This window comes from Lactuca sativa, chromosome 8 (genome assembly GCF_002870075.4).
Source record: "Lactuca sativa cultivar Salinas chromosome 8, Lsat_Salinas_v11, whole genome shotgun sequence".
NCBI classification, from domain to species: Eukaryota; Viridiplantae; Streptophyta; class Magnoliopsida; order Asterales; family Asteraceae; genus Lactuca; species Lactuca sativa.
Genome location: NC_056630.2, coordinates 40,233,158 through 40,257,733, shown reverse-complemented (window position 1 = coordinate 40,257,733; position 24,576 = coordinate 40,233,158). Strand labels below are relative to the sequence as shown.

Sequence of the window (24,576 nt, the reverse complement as noted above, 5' to 3'; positions counted from 1 at the left end):
TTTTTTTTATGTATTTGTTTTAGGTCTTAAGTAGTGTTTGTCGTTAAAAAGAAATTATGTCATATTAATTAAATCAAAATTGTCTGTGTAATATTAAATAAAATATATTTTATATTATATTAAATAAAAAAATATTTGTTTATTAAATTAAATTACAATATATATATATATATATATATATATATATATATATATATATATATATATATATATATAGTATTAAACAAAAGATGTTTATTTAGTAAAATAAAGTAATTAAAATAAATTAGAAAAAAAATGAAAAAAATGGAGTATGAAGAATGTTACCACTCCTACCAAATATTAATATTAAGTGTTAAAGAGAGAAAAATAAGGTGACTCTCAAAACACTGACATGACAAAATGTAAGAATGTTACCACTTCCCTTAGCTTTGGTTAAAGGCTTTGGTGAAAACACAAGATTGATTAACATCAAGGCAACAAAAAAGTATGCAAATTGACATTTAAGTAAAATATAATGTTTATTGTATTAGATTTTGAGTAATATGTATTGTGATTCATATTGTAATGTTATATTGTAATGTTGTGTGTTCGTATTAAGTTATATAATTCTTATTATAACATAATTTTATTTTTTGGAGAAATCTTATTTTGTAGCAAACATCAAAATTTTGTAATTTGAATATTATTAAAGGATTGGATTAATGTATATGATATTTATTTATTTAGTGAATTTAAATATGGATTTAATTATTCGAAACCTTGAGGATTATTGAAGCGGATTGATCATGTTTTTAAGTTTGTTTGAGACCCATCATGAATCTCGAAGGTATATGGTTGTCAAATTTGTAGTTTACTTGCATGGTATGCACTATGCAATGCATTAAGGCTTCCTTATGTTTAATAAAGGTTTTTGGTTGTAAAGTTAGTAGGCTGTGTATTTGCATGATTATTGATATAATGTGTACAAAAAAATTCAGTAAATAAATGTGTACAAGCTATATTAGTCTAAACATCTAGATCAACGACTACATGACACGCTCAATAACGGTTAAAATAATATTTGTTGAACAAAAGAGTATTATTACAATGTGTACAAAAAGAAAATTAGTGACTAAGGTGCCGTTTGTTTTTTCTGAGGCAAAATGTCTGCAGTTTGCGGACCATATTTGTAGACCTCTGCAGTAGAAGAGGTGGACCAAACGTCTGCAGTCTAAAAAAAGAAGATTGTTTGTTTTTTTAACATCTGCGGGCTACTAAAATAAACTGAAATCTAAATAAACTGATTTTTTTTTTTATTTTCAAAGTGATTTTTTAATATTTTTATGACTTTGTTATAAATAATTAACGAATATAGATCAACTTTTATGTATTATTATATAAAAAATAAAAATAAAAATAGTATGAATTAATGTATATATTTGATAAAAACCAACAACTTTGGTTGCAAAGTTATAACTAAACATTATAATTAGTGATCAAAGAATTTGATACATAAATGGATAGAAATAAACTTAGATTTTTTCAATTAAATCCATTAAAAACGTACCATAAATATTTTCTCGAGAAATCGGCGATACTGTATTAAATAATGTTTTACAAAATTTGGCAAAAAAATATAAGAATATATTATGATTTTTTTTTCATATTTATATAAGCAACTTCAACGACTATAATTGTAATAAATCTTTATTTATAATTTTTTCAAAAATATCATGTTTCTATCGTCAAATGTTTTTTTTAAGTTTTGTAATTTTTTTTTTCAAATTGTTTATCATTAATAAAAGTTGGAAAAAATATAAATTAAAAAAAAACTTAAAAAAATAAATATATATATGTTTTTTTAGGCTAGAAGATGTTTGAAGATGTTAGAAGACTCTGGTCCATATCTGCGCCAAGAAGAGGGCGCGCATACATTTTTAGATCTGCAGTCTTCAAAAAAACAAACAGTCTGCGAATGTTAATGTCTGCGCGGCGAAGACAGAAAAGACCACGCAGATTTGCAGACAAAAAACAAACACTACCTAAATATTATATAAAACCATAAATTTGCAATCCTCTCGTTTTAGTATCGTGTCATATCAAGACAAAGTAATTTTTATGCTTTAAAAAATATGATTTATAGCTTAACAATAATTTATAAAATTGCTATTGATGGTTAAATGTTTATTAACATATGTTTAAAAGTCAGTTTTTAATACGGAATCTCTTTGTTTTACTATGTATTGTATTTTTGCGTTTGTCTTTATTTTGGTTTGATGTTTCTTTTGACTTAATCAAAACGGAAAGACTTTCTTCTTTCTGTATTTATTTTTTGTTTGTTTCAATGAGTTAAGTCAAAAAAAAAAAAAAGAGTAAATTACACGAATGGTCCCTATGGTTTGGGGTAATTTACACATTTTGTCCCTAACTTATTTTTTTAACTCGGAAGGTCCTTAATGTTTGTTTTTGTTACGTGCTTGGTCCATACTCTGTTTTTGTTTCGCGCTTGATCTCTGTCTTACCTAAAAAGACTATTATTTAAATAGGGAAAATGGTGTGGTAGATAGGGTAATGTGATGGGTTGGGTTGGGGGTGTGTTTATTTAATTAAGTTAAAAAATCAAGGGCAAAATATTTTTTTTAGATGAGACAGGGACCAAGCGCGTAACAAAAACAAACAGTAGAGACCTTCCGAGTTAAAATAATAAGTTAGGGACCAAACACGTAAATTACCCTAAACCATAGGGACCATTCGTGTAATTTACTCAAAAAAATCTTGCATAATGTATTAAGTAGCTAACATTTTTACCTATTTCACTTCTTTCTTCATCTCTTAGAGCATCTACAACGGGGAGTTTAATGGAAGAGTTGAATGTGGTGTCATGCCTACTTATCATTCAATAGATACAACTCCACCATTGTGAAAATGCCAACATGACATTCAATGAATTTGAAGTTCAATGACCATTGAACTCTTTAATGGAAAAAAGGAAAGTTTTTAAATCTTTAAATCTTTAAATAAATATTTTTTTAATATGTTTCATTGAACTTGTAAAGTTTAATGCATTGTGGGATAAAATAAATAGAGTTGTATGGAATACTGAATGATGATGTGACACTCCATTAAACTCTATAAAGTTCAATGTATTGTGGATGTCCTTAACTCCTCTTATCTTAAATTTATTAAATATTGTTAAATTGATTAATATTATAATAGTTATTTTTAATTATGTATACAATAATACCTACAACAATTTTTAGTATTTTTATCAAATACAAAAAAACTTAGATAATACAAATACAATCACAATTCAACCATTTAAAATGTTGCATGTGTTGATACTATAAGTATAGACGTGATGTATGTATTTACTGCATAATAAATAGGTGCTCAACCATATTAAAAAAATAGTATCTTTTTTATATTTTCTTTCTAAAAGTACATATCTGGTTTAATTTAAAGAATACAAAATAATATCATTCCATTTCACGTCTAAATAAACAAAAATAATAAGAAACCAGTATGTTTCATGCGTCTAACCGACGATTATTTTCTTTCAAATTTAATGTGCCGAAAACCAGTTTTAAAAAAAACATTAAAACCAATATAGTCAATTTCATCTAATTTAATTATTCAATTTTATCTTTATAATTTTTGTATTTATAATTATCTTAACGTAGGAGAAGGAATTGGTATACAGACCAAGTCACGATTTCACATTAAAGAGTGCATTGTTTCCTGGGCCCCACTTTTTACTGATTCAAATGCATCGACAAATTTGACTACCAATGTTTTTTGATGTATTGGTTTCGTTTCATGCCTGGGCTACTTTTATTTTAAGAAACTGCCAGATAGCAAAAGTCAAACTTTGTTTATAAGATTTGTTATTCATTTAAAAAAATGAATACATTATGGGTGTTGCTAATAAGACACCCTTTAGACACCTCATTGACCACTTTTTAAAAAGTCAACAAATAATTAATTGTTTATAATCAGCTTTTCCGAAAAATAATACAATTTCAACCGATAAAAATATTTAAAAAATATGAGATGTCTTTTTAGCCAACCCATATATTATTTATTTTCATCACCTTATGTTTGTTTTTTATAAATAGAGTTTGATATTAACATGCAAATGTAACACCCAACCAACATGAACATGAGTTAATAAGTAGTAAAAAGTTGAAACTGCTGATTAGTTAATTAACACGTGGAAGGTCAAAAATGATGTGCATATTCAAAACCTAATATCGAACCTATATTTTGACTATCACAACCAAGTTCATATAGATATAGCAACTTTTGTGTAACACATCCGACTTGTCATTCTTATCAAGTTTAACATATTTACCATGCATCGTAATAAACTCTTACAAGTCACTTTCAAAGGCTAAAAAGTGCTAATCACAAGAAAAAAAACAAAATAATACCAGAATATTACAAAATAACAACATTATGTAACTCGCGAAAATGATATTGTGAATTTGTGATATATTTTACCACTAACTATGTAAGATGTATCCTCCAATGCCGGGTTTCGTTACAATTACCATAGCATTCTGTAGAGTGTAGGGTGTCTACTTAAATCTTTATGAATCTTGTAGTGGTTTATGCCATAAATATAATCTATGATTAGAAACCAAATATTAGATGAAATAGATTTAATTATAAAATAATCTAAATAAACAAGGATAAAAATATTTAATTGTTAAGAATATTTTTGAAAGACGTTTTGCATTGTAGAATGTTTGACAGTATATTGTGTTAAATGAAGACTAATAAGGATGAGGAAAATGACTCTTGAGGGTAATTAACTTTTGTGTTTGTACTTATTTGGTCCATTTCCTTTTTTTGTATTCAATATATCATCGAACTTGTTGTTTGCATTCACCATAACCCTTTTGAGCGACTTTTGACATGTGATAGTCGATCAAAGGGTTATGGTGAACACAAACAACAAGTTCGATGGTATATTGAGTACAAAAAAAGGAAATAGACCAAATGAGAACGAACTCAAAAGTTGGTTACCCTCCTGAGTCATTTTCCTCGAAAATTTAAATGAAATTAAAGTTGCAAAATTATCAAAGACTGCAACCTTCTTTGGCTATAACGTATATGAAGAGCGTTTCAAAGGCGTAACCTTGTTAAAACATGGTCTATGTTATGCTTACTGTGGTTAGCTGTCAACAATTCTTTGCAAAATGATATGACTGTGTATGAGAGGTATATTTATTAGCATAAACGTTTACCTCAAGTTATATTATGATGATGTGTCTACAAAAGCAGCATGATATTGTACATATTGATGTTGTATCTTATCCCATGAATTCGATCTTAAAGCTAAGTAAACTCAAAAATCACAGCACTTGTGATTCCACTCGTTTGTAGATTTGTCTAGAATCCATGATACGATAAATCATTTGATTGGAAATGTAAATGTAGTCATGAAATGCGCATGCTTAGTCAAGATTCCCCTAATAAATATTCAAGTGCATTACAAAGTTGTACATGTATGAATAATGTTCTTTCGTGGGTTATGTTTTTAAGAGAAGCAAGAATGAATCTCATAAAGTCATTAATATCAGTAGGAGATGACGTGAGATTTGTTGTAAATGAGTATATGAAAAATGAATCAGGAGGGTAACCAACTGTTGCATTTGTTCTCATTTGGCCCCTTTCCTTTTTTTTGTATTCAATATAGCATCGAACTTGTTGTTTGTGTTCACCATAACCCTTTGACCGGCTATCACAGGTCAAAAGTCGGTCAAAAGGGTTATGGTGAACACAAACAACAAGTTTGATGGTATATTGAATACAAAAAAAGGAAATGGACCAAATGAGTACAAACGCAAAAGTTAATTGCCATCAAGAGTCATTTTCCCATAAGGACGAGTAGATGTTTTTCTAATTTTCAGTTTTTAATTTTGAACAAATTATTAAAATTGTCCGTATGGTTTGGTCAATTGTGACATCTCCAATTTCACGGCAAAAAAAAAACCCGATTTGTTTATGCTTTGTTTTATAAATCAGAGTGATCGTTTAAAGAAAACGGTTGCGGAATTTGTTCCCAAAACAAAATATGATAAGAGTTTATCAAAGCATTTCTTTAAAGAAATGTATTTTCATTATATAACAAAATCTCGGGATGTCATGTTCAATACAGGCCAAAAGCATAAACAGAACAAAATAGACCTTACAACAGTTATTTATAACTACTGATCTATAATCCAAAACCTCTCGTCAAGTCCACCAACTTATACTCTTGTGCCATTACCTGTAATGCAAAGAAAACTGAGTGAGTCAGGCTTGGGAGCCTGGTGAGCATATAGGGTTTTCAACCCACAATAATTAATTAATTTAATTTCATCAACCAATAATAATCCAATTACCCATTCCCGTTATTCTCACTTTACATCCCTAAGACAACTAACACAAGGGGCCTAGTCTACGAATATTTCATCGGGGCGACAACACATGCTTCGGGGGTTCCTCAACAATATAAGTCAAATAAGGCAACCATGAGGGGGATGAAATACATCGAATGAACACCCAAGTTCATTAACACCTACAGGTTATGAGCCTGCTAGTGTTCCACGGGACTGTCTAGAAAGACTCCGTGGTCGTCATCTAAATTCCACTAGATGACTGGATCACAATGACATCGAGGCCTCTCATCTGTTTATCACACATCAACTATCTACCCATGTTCTACCCAACATATTAGTAGATAAAAATATATATTTTTATACATAGTTTAAAACCTGTATAACATTCTCATTCAATACATATTCCAAACAACAGATGAGGCACATACACATAACACGTATTTCATAGAGAATAAATCTTATCTATGAGATAGAAGAAAGTGAATATACATTCACACATATAACCATAAAATATACACATAACACGTATGTCGTATAAAATATTTCATAATTATGTGTTAGAAGAAAGTAACTACACACTTACACCAAACATATACTTAATACATTCAAACAATACTTGTATTAAAATCGTGTTTATGAAAGGGACTATACACTCACACATATAAACAACTTTATATTATACACATAGCATGTATTTCATAGCAAATACTTAATATTTATGTGTTAGAAGAAAATAACTACACACTCACACCAAACATATACTTAATACATTCAAACAATACTTGTATTAAAATCGTATTTATGAAAGGGACTATACACTCACACATATAAACAAGTTTATATTATACACATAGCACGTATTTCATAGCAAATACTTAATATTTATGCGTTAGAAGAAAGTGACCACACACTCACTTGATCAGAAGATGATCGGACAACACTACGACTTGCAGAAGTAGTATTCTTCAGTAGATCTGGAAGATCTTCACAAAAACCGGGCTCCTCGCGGGCAGAGCTTCGACTCGGGAATAACGCTCTTCGAGATCTTCGGTACTTGCTTCGGGTCTCGGGATGATAACGGGGCTTAGGGGGTACTTCTTTGCACGTAAATCGATGCAATACAGGTGAGAGATGAGAGAATGAGCAACTAAACTCGACTGGGCCTTCAAATCTATTTATAGGGCAAAACTGGCCCTTGCCACGTCGTGGCACCTTTTTCCACGTCGTGGGCTTGGTCGTCACTGCATGCGTCATCGCAAGTTGCATCTAGGGGACTCCCGGAGGTGTCAGAAGACTGGCCACGTCATGGTATCTGACAGTTTTGGGGTTTCGCGCTCCGAACTTCAGAAATTCATAACTTTCGCATACGAACTCTGTTTTCGACGTTCTTTATATCGACGCGAAGGTGAGATTATGCTCTACAACTCTCGTTTAGACTCCATTGGCTAATTTTGACTTTATTTTTAATATATTATAATTATATTACTTATATATTATGTTTAGTAGGCCGGGACAGGAAAACTCCGTTATAAACTCATAACTCCTTCGTCTGACGTCTGTTTTCGTCCGTCTTTCCGTCGTTGCACTACTATCGATGAGATATTCAATTCTCATTTATATTGTTTTGTATAAATATCGCTCTAACGTAAATTCACTATTTACGTCACGCTATATCGTGCCGGTTCTGTCGCGAAACTTCGACAGGTCATAACTTCTTCGTTATAACTCGGATTTCGACGTTCTTTATATATTCGGAAACCTCGTAACATAAACTACATCTTAGTTAAGATTACTACTTCTAAATAATCTTTCCCAAAAAAAAAGTCATTTTTGACGCTCACTGTCCTTAAATTGACTAGCCCAGATCTACGGGCGTTACATCAATATTATATGTTTGGTATTTTAACTTTTCTTTTGCATTCGGACAATCCTTATAATTTAACTTTATTACGATCTTGGTCCCTATTGGATGTAAAAAGACCATCATGCCATTGTCTATAACTTTTGAATATGTTAATTTTTGAAAAAAAATATTTATATTATCAATTAAATTTTGGGTTAATAAAGAAATGTTATTAAAATACCAACGGACACTTCCCCCAGCCCACAACATGTCCTTCCCTCCAACCTTCGTGCTCTCCGGTTAATCTTCTGGTGCTCTTGCGAGAATCTGTAAATAAACACCTCAAATCCTAATCTAAAATTAAAAACTAAATCTAAAATTTGAATCTGAAACTGAAAACCAAAACTCAAAATCAAAACCTGAAATTGGACTCAATATCCGACCTAAATTATGAAACTCCAAAATAAAAACCCAAAATTGATCTCTCTAGATGGTATTGTAATCCAAAGCTCCAAATTCCAACTACAATTACTACCACACTATCATTACAATCGTTTCCAGCTCATACAAAAATTGAAGAACAGTTTTAATAAATGTAAACCCCTAAACCCAAAGAATCACATACAAAAAACGTAGAAAAATTTCTTATAATTCAACCCTCAATTGTATGCCTATCTTAAGAAAATAATACCCGATACCCGACCTATATTGTCATTCGGGTTTCGGGTATTCGAGTTTGAGGTCGGGTCGGGTAATTATCGGGTATACCCGAAAATTTCTTAAATGACACTTATTGATAGCTTTTTTTTACATGTTGTTTGGTTTAATAAAGAATTGGTAGAAAAATACTCCATACAATTAACAAGTACATATATATAATAACAATACAAATCATTATAATATGTTATGTACTTTTTTAATTCCATTCCGTGCGATAGTGAGAAACTGAGAATTGTGATGACGATTCAGGACTTTAGCTTTAGCGTCGTATTCCCTTTGCAAGTTTGCGTCGAATGTCGAGTCGTCGTTCATAAGAATGAAACGAAGGGTTTTGTTTTATTTGAAGTATGTGCGTATGTGAATGCATTATATATTTGGTATTATTTAAAAAACGAATTCGGGAATTCGGGTATACCCGAAAATAAATATTCATATCTAAAACCCGACATATATTATTATCGGGTTAACCTATTACCCGAATGTTCATACCCGTTACCCGTTCTACTCGCCCCATTCTACCCGAATTCGGAACGGGTCGGGTGGGTAGAACGGGTTTCGGCTTTTTTCGACAGGCCTACCCCCAACAAATAACTTCCCTTCGTCTGAATCCATTGACCCCTCTTTATTTCTTGCACAATGAAACGTGGAAGGTTGAGTTGTAGTTTTTGAATTTAGGGTTAAAAGAAGAGACAGAGAAGAGAGGTATGGAGAGGAACCATCCCTAGGTTGTTGGAACATTTGAACTTAGGGTAGAAGATGAGACATGGCAAAGAGGTAGGGAGAGGAACTCATCTTCGATTTCAAAAAAGACCTATTATAACTTCCCTTCGTCTGAATCCTCTATTAGACTACCGACGAGCATAGAAAATCACCCATAAAGCTATCACCGACACCACCAGAAAATCGCCCAGAAAACTTTAATCAATCATCAATTAGGGTTGAAGATCTGTTGAGAATGTTTTCAAGAACGGATCTGACGGACAGACCAAGGTCATTGACGTAATTGTTCCATAAGAGGAGCTTGTACATGGAAGCAGACGTGGTGGCGGCGGTGGAGGTGTCGGGGTCGGCCATGGAGGCGACATTGGTGGTGGTAGCTGATTGTGCATATGAGCACACGGTATAGGCTATCTCGTTCTCGTTATTGTCGACGTGGACACGCCTTAACGGCGTGGTAACGGGGGAACACCGCCCCCTTCTCGTTGTGGCATGCAACGTTGTAACGAGAACAGGCCAAAATGCCATTTTCCACCAATCAAATTTCTTTTTTTTTCTCTATCTCTCTCTTTCTTAACACGTGTTATAACATTGAACACCATTTCCTATGTAAATGGTGTGGTGTTAAGGGTGATGTGTCATGGTGATGTGACAATTTTTTGGTGTTATAACACCCACTCATACCCAATGGTCTATGAGAAAATGAAGGAGGGGAATGGGTAGGGAAGAGATAGAGTAGGTGGGACCCATTTAATTAATTAAGAATATAAATATAAATAACTAATAAAATAAATAAATGTAAAAAAAAAAAGACAAGATAGTCTTTTTATATATGTGACAAGGATGAAATACATAACAAAACCGCAACCTAGGAACGGACTGAATGCAGAAAATAAAGCAAAAAAAAAAAGTTAAGGACCAAACATTTAATTTTGATCAAAACTATAGGACCATTTTAATAACTTTTTCTTTAATTTTTTTGTTTTTTTTGGGTGGATTAAGGACTTTATGTCAAACTTAGATAAGTACTCATTGTGTGGAGCTATAGGAGCGAGCCCTTATAATTGCAGCAACTTGTCATTTGGAAGGAATAAAGGACAGTGAGATTGTATTGGACTGTTGGACAAAGTGGTAATCTAAAAATTTCATAATTTCATTAAATTATAATTTTATACATAAAATAAAATGGTATATTTTTTCAGTTTTTTTTGTTTGATTCAGTTTTTATAATAAAAAAAGCAAATCGAAACTTTTAATTTTAAGTTTTTCAAATACTAAAACCAAACTGTCAGGTCTTACAAACAGCTAACCTTTTTTGTTTGATTTTGATTCTTCTTCATGATACTTAGATTAACAAAAAGTAAGATAAAAATTGTTATAGAAAAATGTTATTAGTTTTGATCGATAACAAACAAAATAATCAATTAGTTTTTATGTTTAGAATTTGAGATAAATCATCCATTCAGGTTTGAAATTTGACAATCACAGTACTAGGTTTTCTTAATAGTAAAAATTACTATTTGTTAATCAATTAGTTTTTCGATTATATGATACCGTGGTATACTTTATTTGCAGACTTATGTATATAGGGTAAATGACACAAAAAACAATATTTTTACAAAGAAATTCGATTTTGACACCATGTTATTTTTTGTGTCAATTTTGAAACTGTGTTTTCCAATTCGTTACAGTTCTGACCACTTGACCGGTTAACCAGGTTACATGCTGACGTGATATGATGACGTGTCAGTTTGATGACGTGGCATACTGACATGATATGCTGACGTGTCAAAATTGATTTTTTTTTCCACAAAAAACACTAAGTTTTCACTTTTTTTCGATTTTGACACTAAGTTTAGTTTTTTATTTCAATTTTGACACTATGTTTTTTTTGTTCCAATAATTTTGTCTATTTTCCATTTGAAACCGTATAAATATATTTTTTTTATTACATTTTAAACCGTATAAACATATTTTTCTCGTTTAAAAACCACATTTTTATTTAAATACAAGGTGTTTTTTTCTTACATTCAAAGTATTAGTTATATCATGAGAATCAAACTAACCATAAGCTTCTAATAAGATGTAAAAATTTGATGGGTTGCAAACTTGATATCCAAATTTTGATCAACTACACGCCTATAAACCTTCAAACACATTTTAAAGTTGCATATTAATATAAAATACAATTTTTATATAGCTAATACATATTTATACATAAAAATATGGTTTGAGTGTAAAAAAATGTATTTATACAAAACTATGGTTTTTAAATGAAAAAAAAACATATTTATACGGTTTAAATGTATTAAAAAAATATTTATACGGTTTCAAATAGAAAATTGTCAACATTGAACAAAATTGGAAAAAATGATGTTCAATTTGGAACAAAAAAACATAGTGTCAAAGTTGAAAGAAAAAATTAAACGTAGTGTCAAAATCGAAAAAAAAAAAATGAAAACTTAGCGTTTTTTGTGAGAAAAAAATTCAATTTTGACACGTCACCATATTATGTCATCAAAACTGACATGTCAGCATGCAACCTGGTTAACCGGTCAAGTGGTCAGAATTGTAACAAATTGAAAAACACAGTGTCAAAATTGACACAAAAAAAACACAGTGTCAAAATCGAATTTCTATGTAAAAAATGTGTTTTTTGTATCATTTACCCATGTATATATGATATATCTTCGTGCATACGATAAATACTTAAGATGTAAGAGTAAAATAAAATAAAATCCCTAATAAATTATTGAAGCAAAGGCTACTTGTGTAAAAAACCAAATAGAAATAAAAGTTGTTTCCCAAAATAAAATCTAACAAAAATCAAAATGTTAGTATTATATATAGGTTAATAAATGCTAGTCAAAACTCAAAAAAGGGTAGACGACTTTCATAATTAAATTCACAACTGCATACCCCCCCCCCCCCCCCCCCCCCCCCCCCCCCCCCGAAGATATCTAGAAACTAGAAAGAGAAATTGAGAAGAAAATTTCTATAGAGAGAGAGAGTAAACTAAAGAAGAGTCAAACCCTTTAATCTTGTGTTCTTATTGCTCTTTTGTCTTTTAGAATCATTTTCGTCAATCAAAATCCAAATCTCGAATTTTCAATTCAACCCAAATTCCCCAATTGGCAAAATAAAAAACCCCCATCAATTAGCGTGTTCTTATAATCATATCATAAGCCTTCATAGCAACGAATCATCGTTCCAATATTCTCAACTCTTTATCTGTGTTGTTCTTCTTCTACTTTTTGTGGTGATACATAAGCTCGCATCTCGTTCATCTTCTTCGTCGATTTCTTTGAATTTCGGATGTGGTTGGTAACACTGCGATGTTGAACAATCAAGCGGAGTTTTCAGGTAAAACAACGCAGTAGAGTAATCGGAATTGTGTGAAATGGGAGGGGTTTGTACTGGTGGAACGTTGAAGCGGAGCGTAGCGGCCGAGTATGGCGGTGATAAGGGGATTTTGGGGTTTTCAGGGAAGTTGAAATCGGCGACGAGTTTTAGTCGGCAGACGAAGAAGAATGATTATGATGATTCAGGTTTATATTCTTCTTATTCACATCATGATAATGATGATGATGACGATGATGATGTTTATCATAGGAGGATAACTCCTTATGATTCTGGCGAACTGATGTTCTCCATTTCAAGAGAATTGAAACCATCTACTCCAGCTAGGGTTGGGGCTATTAAGGTCTGTATGTTCAATCTCTCTCTCTCTCTCTCTCTCTCTCTCTCTCTCTCTCTCTCACACACACACACACACACACACAAGATCATCTGAAATTGGAACTTTAGGATGACTGTTGAATGTTGATTCCTGCAATTGAAACTGAAAAATGAAAAGGGAAATCTAGAATTGAAGATGAATGAAAAAAATTGGTTTCTAGATTTGAAACAAAACCATATACAATTTCTCTATGATCTTGTGTATATCGAAAAACATATTCATACAACTTCTCTATAATCTTGTATATATTCAACCTTTTCTGACATGGTGACATGTTTTAGAAATTTGGACTGAAAGCTCCATTATAAACTTCTAATGTTGATTATTTGTCTAAAAGTTAAAGATTTAACCAATAATTCATATGATAAAAAACCAATTTAAGACATTTCTTTACAAAAAAACAATAATTGTACTAAAGTGATGTTCTTGATCTTGTATTTTTATAGGCACCTCATGTGAGCACATTTCTTGGAAAAGCTGGTAGTGTAGGTCTTGAAGTGTTGGATACATTAGGAAGTAGTATGATAAATTTAAATGCTAATAGTGGATTTGTATCAAATATGGCTTCAAGAGGAAATAAAGTATCAATCCTTGCATTTGAAGTAGCTAACACCATTGTTAAAGGCTCCAATTTAATGCAATCACTTTCTCAAGAAAATATCAAGACTCTTAAAAAAGAGATTTTGCATTCAGAAGGCGTTCAGCTTTTAGTTTCCACAGATTCAAAGGAGTTGTTACGTATTGCAGCTTCTGACAAGAGGTGAGATTTTCATCTTCATCTTCTTCTTCCTTTATTATCTCATTTAAACCAATTTGTATATTTGTTTTTATAAATTATAACATGGTCTTTTGTTTTTGTAGGGAGGAACTTGATGTGTTTTCTAGAGAGGTTGTAAGGTTTGGGGATATGTGTAAAGATCCACAATGGCATAATTTGGGTCGGTTTTTTTCGAGGTAAAAATCCGATTGTTTATTTTGACATTTTTTTTTATGAAATTGGAACTGGATTTTGACTTTTTGACTGTTGATGAATCAGATTGGATACAGATCTGTTAACAAATCAACAGCTAAGAGAGGAGGCAGAAATTACTATGCAAGAATTGACCAATCTTGCTCAATATACTTCGGTAATTTGCTTATATTTATTCGATATACATTACAAAATTTACAGGTTTATTCAGTTTACATCACAAAGTTCAAAGCTTTATTCTGTATACATTCACAAAGTTAAATAGATTTTTTTGATATATATTACAAAGTTAAAAACTTTATTCTATATGCATCAATAAGTTCAAAGTTTTATTCCATATACATCACAAAGTTGAAAGCTTTAATATCTTATTTTGTTTGTTGTAGGAATTATATCATGAGTATCATGCTTTAGGAAGATTTGAACAAGATTACAGACGTAAGCTTGAGGAAGTTGAAGCCTTGAATCTTCCTCGAAAAGGTTAGACACGTATAATTATAGATAAAAAATAGTAACAATTTTTGTTATTAAGCACGTCTCTAATAGCTTTTTTTGCCTTTGAATTATTATTTTTATTTGGTGTTGATTATTTCTTTACATTGTAGGAGAGAGTCTCTCAATCTTACATAGTGATGTAAAACATCAAAGAAAACTCGTGAGAAGCTTGAAAAAGAAATCTCTTTGGTCTAAAAGTTTGGAAGAGATTGTGGAGAAGCTTGTAGATGTTGTCACCTACATCCATCAAGCAATTGTGGAGGCTTTTGATGAAAATGGTATCAAAATCTTGGATTAAATATATTTCTTTATACAACATTCAAAACTTAGCTCATAAAATCCTTGATTATTACTTTTAGCTCCAAGTTCAACAATCAATGACAAAGAGGCCCATAAAAAGCCCGAAACATTAGGTGTTGCGGGGCTTTCTTTACACTACGCCAACTTAATCACTCAAATGGACAACATTGTAAGCTGTTCTCCATTTTTCTTCACTTTTTGTAATCATGATTTATTTTAGTTTAATCTTTAAATTAACATTATTGTGATTAATTATTATTATTATTATTATACAGGCATCTCGCCCTATTTCATTGCCTCCTAATATTAGGGACAATTTATACAACGGTTTGCCAACAAATGTCAAGACAGCTTTAAGATCTCGTTTGCAAGCACTTGACTCCAAAGAAGGGGTAAACGAAATATAAGAGTAACTTGTTATTATATATGAAAATTAAAAATAGATTGTATATATCATGAGTGCAAAAAGTTTCAATTAGCGAGATTCTTACAGAGAAAGTGTGTTATATATATTTCAGATGACAATGCCTCAAATCAAGGCAGAAATGGAAAAAACACTCCAATGGCTGGTTCCAGTAGCTACAGATACCACCAAGTATGTATTTGTATTTAAGAAGATGTATAACACCAATGCTTCAAACAATTCGATTTGTGTTCCTAATACTTTGAAATTGTTCAATTTTGTGTTTATAGAGCACATCAAGGTTTTGGATGGGTGGGAGAGTGGGCAAACACGTGGTAATAAGCTAATCAATTCTTATGCATATCGATTTTTGATTTCTTTCTGCTTCGTATTTGACCTAATTGGATTTGTTTTTTTTCAACAGCAATGAGTTTGGGAAGAAGACAACAGGGGGAAACAATGTTATCCGGCTTCAAACACTTTATCACGCTGATAAACAGAAGATGGATCGGTACATACTTGAATTAATCATCTGGCTTCACCGTTTAATAAGCCTTGTGAGATTCAGAGACAAGGTTCCAAAATACGTTCCTGCTCGATCTCCACCTCCACCGAGTAACAATGGCGTTGTCGTAGATCCATCTCGATTGAAAGGCAATGGAAAGGTTCAACGCGTTCAGATCTCATTGGAAGATCGGAATCTTCTGGAGGAGGTGATGAAGCGAAGGATGTTGGTTCCCGGAATCAGCAAAAGTCAGGAATTCGTGATGGTGAAGAAGAAGAGATTGAAGGGTTTTGCATCGAGATCGAGTCGAAGCATGGGGAGCTCACCTAGGAGGGAATTAGGGTACACGAATGCCGATATGTTGGATGTTTTGGATGGTTTGGGTACAAGTTTTTAAGCTGTTGGTACATATATATACATTTCAAGGTTAGATGGATCATGGATGGATTGGGTACAACTTTTTGAGCTGTTGATACAACACATGCTTTGCATCTTAATTATATGTGTATATATCATATAATATATAATCTTATATCGTAATACATACATGAGGTGGGTGTACTAAATATTATATGAGATTATGTTGTGGGTTGATTTATTTATTTATTTTATTTTTTTTAATATTTGTCACACAAAAGATTCAATTTGTAATGGTTGGATCGTTGGAAAGATATTATTATATAGTAAACATTGATAAATCCACGTAGGAGGTCCAAGGATCAAACCTTAAAACTTTCAAAATGTTGTTAATGTTCAGATAATATGTTTTATCATTTTATACCAAGAAGCATATAAAAAAAGAAGTGGAATGTGTATGAAAGATGTTAGAAAATGAAGTTCATTTAATTTACGTGGCAAGTTGGGAACAAGTTTAATAGCAATATTGTTTTTAACGATGTTATGTGTAAACAGCCGAAATGGATTTTGAGCTAGATTGTGACCCGACATGTTTCCATCTTGAATATGGAGTGGATAATAAAGAGAATGGTGCAAACATGGAAAAAGCAAGGACTATAGAATAAGAGAATATTGTGTCTATTCCAACCTGGAAACTCTAAAAAAGATGTTGATTTAAAAATTAAATATGTAGCACAAAGAAAAAAAATGAAAAATAAAAATAAATTTAACAATTAAACACCCAACATAAAGAGATGCAGCACAAAAAGAAAAATAAATTGTTACAGAAAAAAAGTAAAAATGTAAGGCTTCTAATAAAGTGGTGTATAACTATGTGCAATAAGGCTTATTAAAGGGGCATCAAAGTTGAAGTTATAAATTATAAAAAAAAAAAAAAAAAAAAAAAAAAAAAAAAAAAAGTCAATTTTGGATCAACAAATGAATTAAAAAAATGGAAGAAACACAGCATATATGTTGTATTGATAAATAATTAAATAATTTGTATTTTTTATATTTGTAGTTTTATATTTCATGTTATGATTATAATTTTGTTTATCCATTACATAAAATAATCTTTTTGTCTATATATATATATATATATATATATATATATATATATATATATATATATATATATATATATATATATATATATATATATATATATATTAAGTTTTATAATTAAATAAACAATAATTTATTTGTTTCAAAATAAATTAAAAACATTATTAATAGAGTAAAAATAATTACGTATTATATTATTAAAAATTTGGTTTGAATTGGATTGTGAAAACAAATCATAGTTGGATTGCAGAGGTAGAAGTGTAAATAAATCGCATGTTCAAATTACCGTTTATAAATTGTTCAGCTGAAAATTCATTTATATTAGTTTATTTATTAGTTGAATTTTTATTCTTTTATTAGTTTATTTATTAATTAAATTTTTATTCTTTTAGTTAAACGAACGACCATTAACAATTGTCACATTTATTCATTTATGTTCATGAAGGTTGGTTTATGTTTGTTTTTATAAGTTTATTTATGTTCATATATGTTAAATAGTTTTTTATTATATTACTATATTATGTTTTTTATGTTCATTCGTGTATATGTTTTATTTACCGTGTTCGCGAATATTAACAAACATGAACAAGATTATTTGTTAATTAATTGAATATGATAAAAAAAAAAAACCTTTTTATCTGTTTGATCGTTCATGTTGGTTCTTTTGTACGGCTAATTTGGATACGCTTTTTGTTGTCGACATTTGCTTTGGAAGTCAAACATAAATACAAATTTTAAGATTTTCTTCTTTAGTTTTGACATATTCCTCCTCAGCCTTGATTTTTCTTTTTCTTCTTGTTTATAGAAAAAAAATGGCTTGTTTTAACATGTTATGACCAAACCGTAAAAATTAGGGTAAATTATACGGATCGTCCTGTGGTTTGGGGTAATCTGTACGTTTAGTCCCTAATAAATTTTTTTAACTCGGAGAGTCCCTTAAACTATAATTTGTTGCGTATTTGGTGTCTACTAATAATAAAAAGACACTTTTACCTTATGATTTTATTTTCAGATTTATTTATTATTTATATGTTATTGAAATAGAATAATTTAATAAAAAAAAACTTCATCCGTCCCTCCATACAAACGCATTCCTCTCTCTCGCGTTTGAATATGGTTTCACGTGTATCCAGAATGTTGACTGCCTCCTTCCTCCCACCTGAGTAATATCCCTTTCTCCTCCTCTTCACTGTACACATGCTTCATCATCTCCCAAACCCCAGAATTACCCCCTTTGTGCCCTAAATATCGCTGCAAAATGTGACTCGCGACGATGACCGACCAAGTCGACTGCCGCTTGCCCCATCGTCTCTATTTCCCTCTCTCTTAGTTGGAGCACCTCCTTTTCCGACGTTCCGTTTCACAGGAAATCGGTGCTTTTTACCGTCACTGGTCTCCGTCATCAAGCATCCGCCTTCGGACTCCAACGTCAGGCAACCTCCGTGATTTCAGACATTCCCTCTGATACAACCAAATAAATCAATTTCTTCCATACATCCATTGACGAACAAAATCAGTTTCTCCATAACCGATTTACACGTGAGCACTGGGTAAGGGTCGAGTTCACAGATCTACATAACTGATCAAAATACTTTTGGAGTTATATAGGAGAAGAAAATGGTAGCTTAGAGGCATCTTTTTTACATTAGAGTGATTTGGGGTCAAATATGAAATGGAGAAGATATAGTTAGGGGGTTGGTGGTGACAGGGCGACAGAGGAGGGGAATGGGAGAGAAGATGGCCTTCGCCTTCGTTGGATCGCCAGAAACCTTTGAACCATCACCATCTTTTTCACCTTCGTGTTTTATCAGCAAAACCAAAATGGGGGTTGAGGAGGTCAGAGGTTTTAGGTCCGGTGCCGGTGTTGATGGTCCGTATTCTCATTTTTGTAGATAGAAAGGGAAAAAGATATTAGAGAGAAAGGGTAAAAGATTTGGTGGGTGGGACCCACACATATTAGTCGATTTCCTTTTAGTAAGTTAATAATAAAAAACAATTAAAATAATAGGTAAGGGTATATTGGTCATTTTAAGTCAGGGACCAACGACGCAACAAAATCAAACTATAAGGACGGTCCGATTTTAAAAAAAATTGTTAGGGAGTAAACGCAAGATTTAAAAAAAATTGTTAGGGAGTAAACGCGCAGATTACCCCAAACCATAGGGACCATCCGTGTAATTTACCCTAAAATTACTGATTTTAGCAGCCAAATTGTTATTTGCTGAATATTGCCCAAAATACCCTTGTATATACGTTACTATACACCATGTTCTCCTTAGAAAAAGCTAGAAAAAAATTCAAAATACTTTGTAGCAAACTGATTTCTATCTCTAAAACATCAATCAATCTGTCACCCTAGTTTAGTGACATTTCTCACTACTAGTGGAATTAGGACAGTTTTACCCCTCAATTACACGCAAATTGTAAAAGGTTTATACAGAATTTATTTAACACAATCAGCTAAATAACCAAGGTTTATTAGAAGCAAGATTCACAAATCGCAAAATAGTCCCAGTATATGCAGTAACTTCAGTTCTACTTCATCTCATTTCTTCCCACTTTACTAGAAGAAGATGAACCCATCACATACCGAAAGAAAGACGATGCAGGAGAGTCAAGTCGTTCCTTTATTATGAGGTATCCCTAAGATTTAAAAATATAAATACTATGTCATTAATTTTATGGCAACTTTTGAACATGCAAAACTTAAATAATCTTTTTTGGACGTTTTTAAAACATTTTTCCAAATATTTATAGGTTTAATGTTTATTTATAGCCCTATTTATATAAGTAAAAGAAAAGAAAACAAGTCTTAATAAAAAAAATGTGTTGGGTTTGAATGAAAGAAACTTAGTTTATACATTAAAAAAAAGTTAGAAATGAAATTAAATAAAATTTGAAACTATAATAAAATAGGGATCAGATGGTTACGAATTGGAGGTGCCTAATTGTCGTAAAGCTTTAGGCAGACACCCCATCTCGCATGTTTAATTGCGAGCGATGACCACTCATCACTTCCCATTAAAACTTGCTTTGAAGGATCATGCCTTTTCCATTTCCCTTAACCTCCCTTTTATAGCCACTCCCCACATTACTATTTCTCTCCCGTCTTCGATATGGGACCAATTACATTTATTATATATTTATGTTTTCCTATCGGTATTAACCAGTATTATATATATATATATATATATATATATATATATATATATATATATATATATATATATATATATATATATATATATATATATATATATATATATATATATATAGTCATAATATTCATAAACTTAATGCTAAATCATATATATTATTTTACTAGGTGTGAGACCCGTGTATTACACGTGTTGATTTAAAAAAAATCAAACATTAAAATGTAAATTATTAATATTTTTTAATGTATAATTTTAAAATAAAAAAGAAAGAAATGTATTTATTGCAATTTAATATCATATATATGATATTTAATACTTTGCATATATAGTAAATGACTTTAATTTTAAAAATTAAAACAAACCAAAAATTGACAAGTAGATAATATTTTTTTCAAAAATACCACAAAAATAACAAATGTCAAAAGTAACGAGAGATTGACATGCGGTAAAAAAACCTTCAATTATTAAGAAGGAAGTGATAATGTTTGTGTTGAGTTGTTTGTTGCAATTTAATATTTGCCATGAATGTGGCTATAAAGTTAGAACTATTTTTGTTCTCTTGGCATAAGATCAGAAAAATATATAATTATCTCTATATGTGAATCAAAGTATTATTATTACTAAAAATCAAAGTATTATTATTACTAAAATGTAAAAGGAATACAGTAAAATTTACGTAAAAATATTGCTCGTAAGAAACTAAATTATGCACACACTACAAAGGATACAAACCTTTTATTTAAAGAAATCACCATGTTCCAAAAAATGTTTCATTCTTAAAGTTTAAACTACGTCATGTTTGGTAAAATTAGATAGTTGTTGTTAGCTGAAAGTTATGTCTCTTATATACATAAGAGGGTTTGGGAAAGTAGCTATTTGCTTTAGATGTGTCAATTTAGTTAAAACTAAAAGTTAAAAACTCCAAAGATATATTTGAAGTAGTTTTTAGACTTAGAGTTTAAAAAAATAAAAATAATAATAATAATAAATTCTTGTGACAAACGAAACTTTTTTTTTCTACATTTTTAAAAGATAAAAACTTCATGTCAAACACACATGTGAATAAATCTAAATATAACAAATGTTTTTTGAGTAAAATAAAGGCTATTTCGTTGTTATGTTTTCAGATTTAAAGTTCCTTTAACAGTTTAATTATTTGACAATGATATTGTTTTAAAACATTTGACTTTGCTGAATTTAGTATCATTTTGAAATTAAACATTAAAACGTCATTCATATGTTAAAAATCAGTTATTACCAATAATTTCAATGATGTTTTATAATATTTTCACATTCAATATTATCAAGTCATTGAAAGTCAATGATGTTGATATTTAAGTATTCCAAGTTTTACATTTTTGTCCAAAAACGGTAGTATTTTAAATTGACTAATTTTAGATGACATATTTGTTGCTTATTGGATTCAATTTATTATGACATTTTTTATACTGAGACAAATTCTATAATGTAATAAACACAGACTGTATTTTGGAATTTAACATAATTTAAGACTCGCATGAACTCTCAACTAATGGGCCCATGAATTGGGCCTTTATAGTGATTTGGGTCTCAACTCAATGCAGATTTGAAAATATTTTTTTCAAATCATGGGCCCTAATAGCATTTTGAATCGATTACTGCCTTTATATTTTATCTCATACAAAAGTCCACGCAGATTTAAAAATAGTTTTTTATTAAGGTCGTAAAAAGAGATAACTTTTTAAACATGAAAAACGCATTTCTTAATAAATTTAAAAAGAGCATTAAATAGGCTCTTAATTTTTTTTTTATTTTAAGTTTTTTTTTATTTTATATTTTAATGATTAAAATGACAAGTCGACGATATTACTCTCAAATAACGTAACTTTCATATGATGAATCTAAGAGATTCTAATTTTGACAACGTATCAATACAAAAATACCAAATACGAGAAAAAACAAAAGAAATAAATCATCCTATAATACGTAGCAGGGGTGGATCCACAATAGATATCAGGATGCCTCTCAAAAAAATTTAGTACTATAATTTTTTTAGAAAAAACCCGTTTTATGTAGTGTATATATACATAATATTAATATGTTTAGCGAGATAATTACATAAGTTGTAGTTGGTTTAGACGGTTAAGGTGTTAGGATGTATTTCGGGAGGTTGCAAGTTCATATTTTCTTATAAATATTTATTTTCTTTCATTTTCACAGTTTCTTTTATATAGCTTAATACGGATTATACCTATTATATTATGATGTTGTGAAAGTTAAACACAAATATTGTGTTGTCAAAGTGGTAAAACGTTGAACTTTTAACTTTAAGGTTCCTATTTTATTTTGTTTATCAGTTTTTCAACTTGTTTTTTTTAATTATAAAAATGTCTCACATCAATCATAACATGAAACATGGATCATACACATATGTTATATAAGCAAGACAAGCTTCTCAATTCTCAAAAGTTAAACTTTCGAATGGGTTTAGGTTTAAACCCGAAACCGAGTTTGGAAAACCGAGAAACCGAACTTACTTTGACCCTGGCTCCGCCACTGATACCTACAATAATGTTCAAGACCATTAGGTTTTTACGCTTTAACACATGATGTGTATTGATTATGACATCCTTAAAGTTTTATTATTTTGAGACATTTATTAGTACTCAAAATGTTGTGCCTTACTCGAATTTTCTGCGAAAAAAAATGATTTTTGAAAGCGCAAAAAAAAAATTTTGTTTTGTTTTGAAAATTAGGGATGTTACAATTGGTATCAGGGCATTAGTTTAAGCGATCTAGGAATTATGAGGATTTCAAGACTTAAACTTAGAGTGATAAGCGATGATGATAAGACGTGTGTCTAGTATATCTTAGGTTGTGTATATTAGGTTGTATATCTAAATAGTACTAGAATACCTTAAGGCGTTGACCATAATTAAGATTATGTGCTCATGAAAATTATTTTATAACATACCTTAGGTTTAATACCTTAATCGATATGATGTGTAGTAGCATATTAGGAGAGATGCCTTATATGCTAATATGTGTTGATTGATAAATAATATAGCATGCTTTAGGTTGCTTACCAAAACTGCTATTACTTGAAGAAGTTTAAGGTTTGTTACCGTCTTACCTAGGGGTGTTCAAAAAAACCGCAAAACCGAAAACCCGAGCCGATCCAGTCAATCCGAAACCGGAAAAACCCAACCGAAATTAACCGAAATAAATAAAAAAAAAAAAACCGAAACCGAAAAAACCGACTATCTACGGGTCGGTTTCGGTTTTAATATTTAGGTATCCACGGATACCCGAACGAACCGTTATATATATATATATATATATATATATATATATATATATATATATATATATATATATATATATATATATATATATATTCAAGCATTATTTCCAAAAGAGAGAGTGAAGATGCAATAAACAAATAAACAAATAAATAAATAATAATGATATATATTATTAGTATAGATATAAAACATAATAAAAATATTAAAGATCTTAATTGTATGCCTGTAATATTTTTTGTAATATTTTTTAGTCACGAAGAGAAAGTGAATATTCAATAAACAAATAAACAAATAAATAAATAATAATGATGTATATTATTAGTATAAATATAAAACATAATAAAAATATTAAAGATCTTAATTGTATGCTTGTAATATTTTTTAGTCACGATATATAATACTTTTTGATGGTTAGGATGGTTGACATGACAAAATTTATCCTTAAGCATGATCCGGTAATGGCCATTGCCAATTTTCAGTTTCCATTTTCACATTCATCATGTTTTCGTGTTATTTTTATTATAATAGTTATTATAAATATTATAATGAATATTATTTGACGTCATCATGTTTTTGAAGTCTACCTTGCTTATTTTGATAAAAAAAAAAAAAAAAAAAGTTTGAAATAGAGTTT

The 24,576-nt window shown here is 30.4% G+C and overlaps 1 protein-coding gene, 1 long non-coding RNA gene and 1 other non-coding gene across 3 annotated transcripts; 1 reads left to right on the top strand and 2 right to left on the bottom strand.

The window, feature by feature from the left end:
- The first annotated feature begins 12,619 nt into the window (after positions 1 to 12,619).
- On the top strand, positions 12,620 to 16,660 carry LOC111914277 (protein PSK SIMULATOR 2). The gene is made up of 11 exons (XM_023910051.3): positions 12,620 to 13,330; positions 13,813 to 14,126; positions 14,228 to 14,320; positions 14,403 to 14,493; positions 14,723 to 14,816; positions 14,942 to 15,109; positions 15,191 to 15,300; positions 15,407 to 15,523; positions 15,650 to 15,726; positions 15,825 to 15,869; positions 15,959 to 16,660. The coding sequence occupies exons 1-11, from the start codon at positions 13,028 to 13,030 to the stop codon at positions 16,434 to 16,436; spliced, it is 1,890 nt and encodes a 629-aa protein (XP_023765819.1). The 5' UTR covers positions 12,620 to 13,027; the 3' UTR covers positions 16,437 to 16,660.
- A 1,827-nt stretch (positions 16,661 to 18,487) lies between these two features.
- On the bottom strand, positions 18,488 to 20,544 carry LOC122195469 (uncharacterized). The gene is made up of 2 exons (XR_006185725.2): positions 20,432 to 20,544; positions 18,488 to 20,143 (listed from the first exon to the last, which is right to left on the bottom strand). It is a non-coding gene; the product is annotated as an uncharacterized LOC122195469 (long non-coding RNA).
- Positions 20,416 to 20,520, bottom strand: LOC111914335 (small nucleolar RNA Z279/snoR105/snoR108). Its single transcript, XR_002857777.1, has one exon. It is a non-coding gene; the product is annotated as a small nucleolar RNA Z279/snoR105/snoR108 (small nucleolar RNA).
- Positions 20,545 to 24,576: the final 4,032 nt, after the last annotated feature.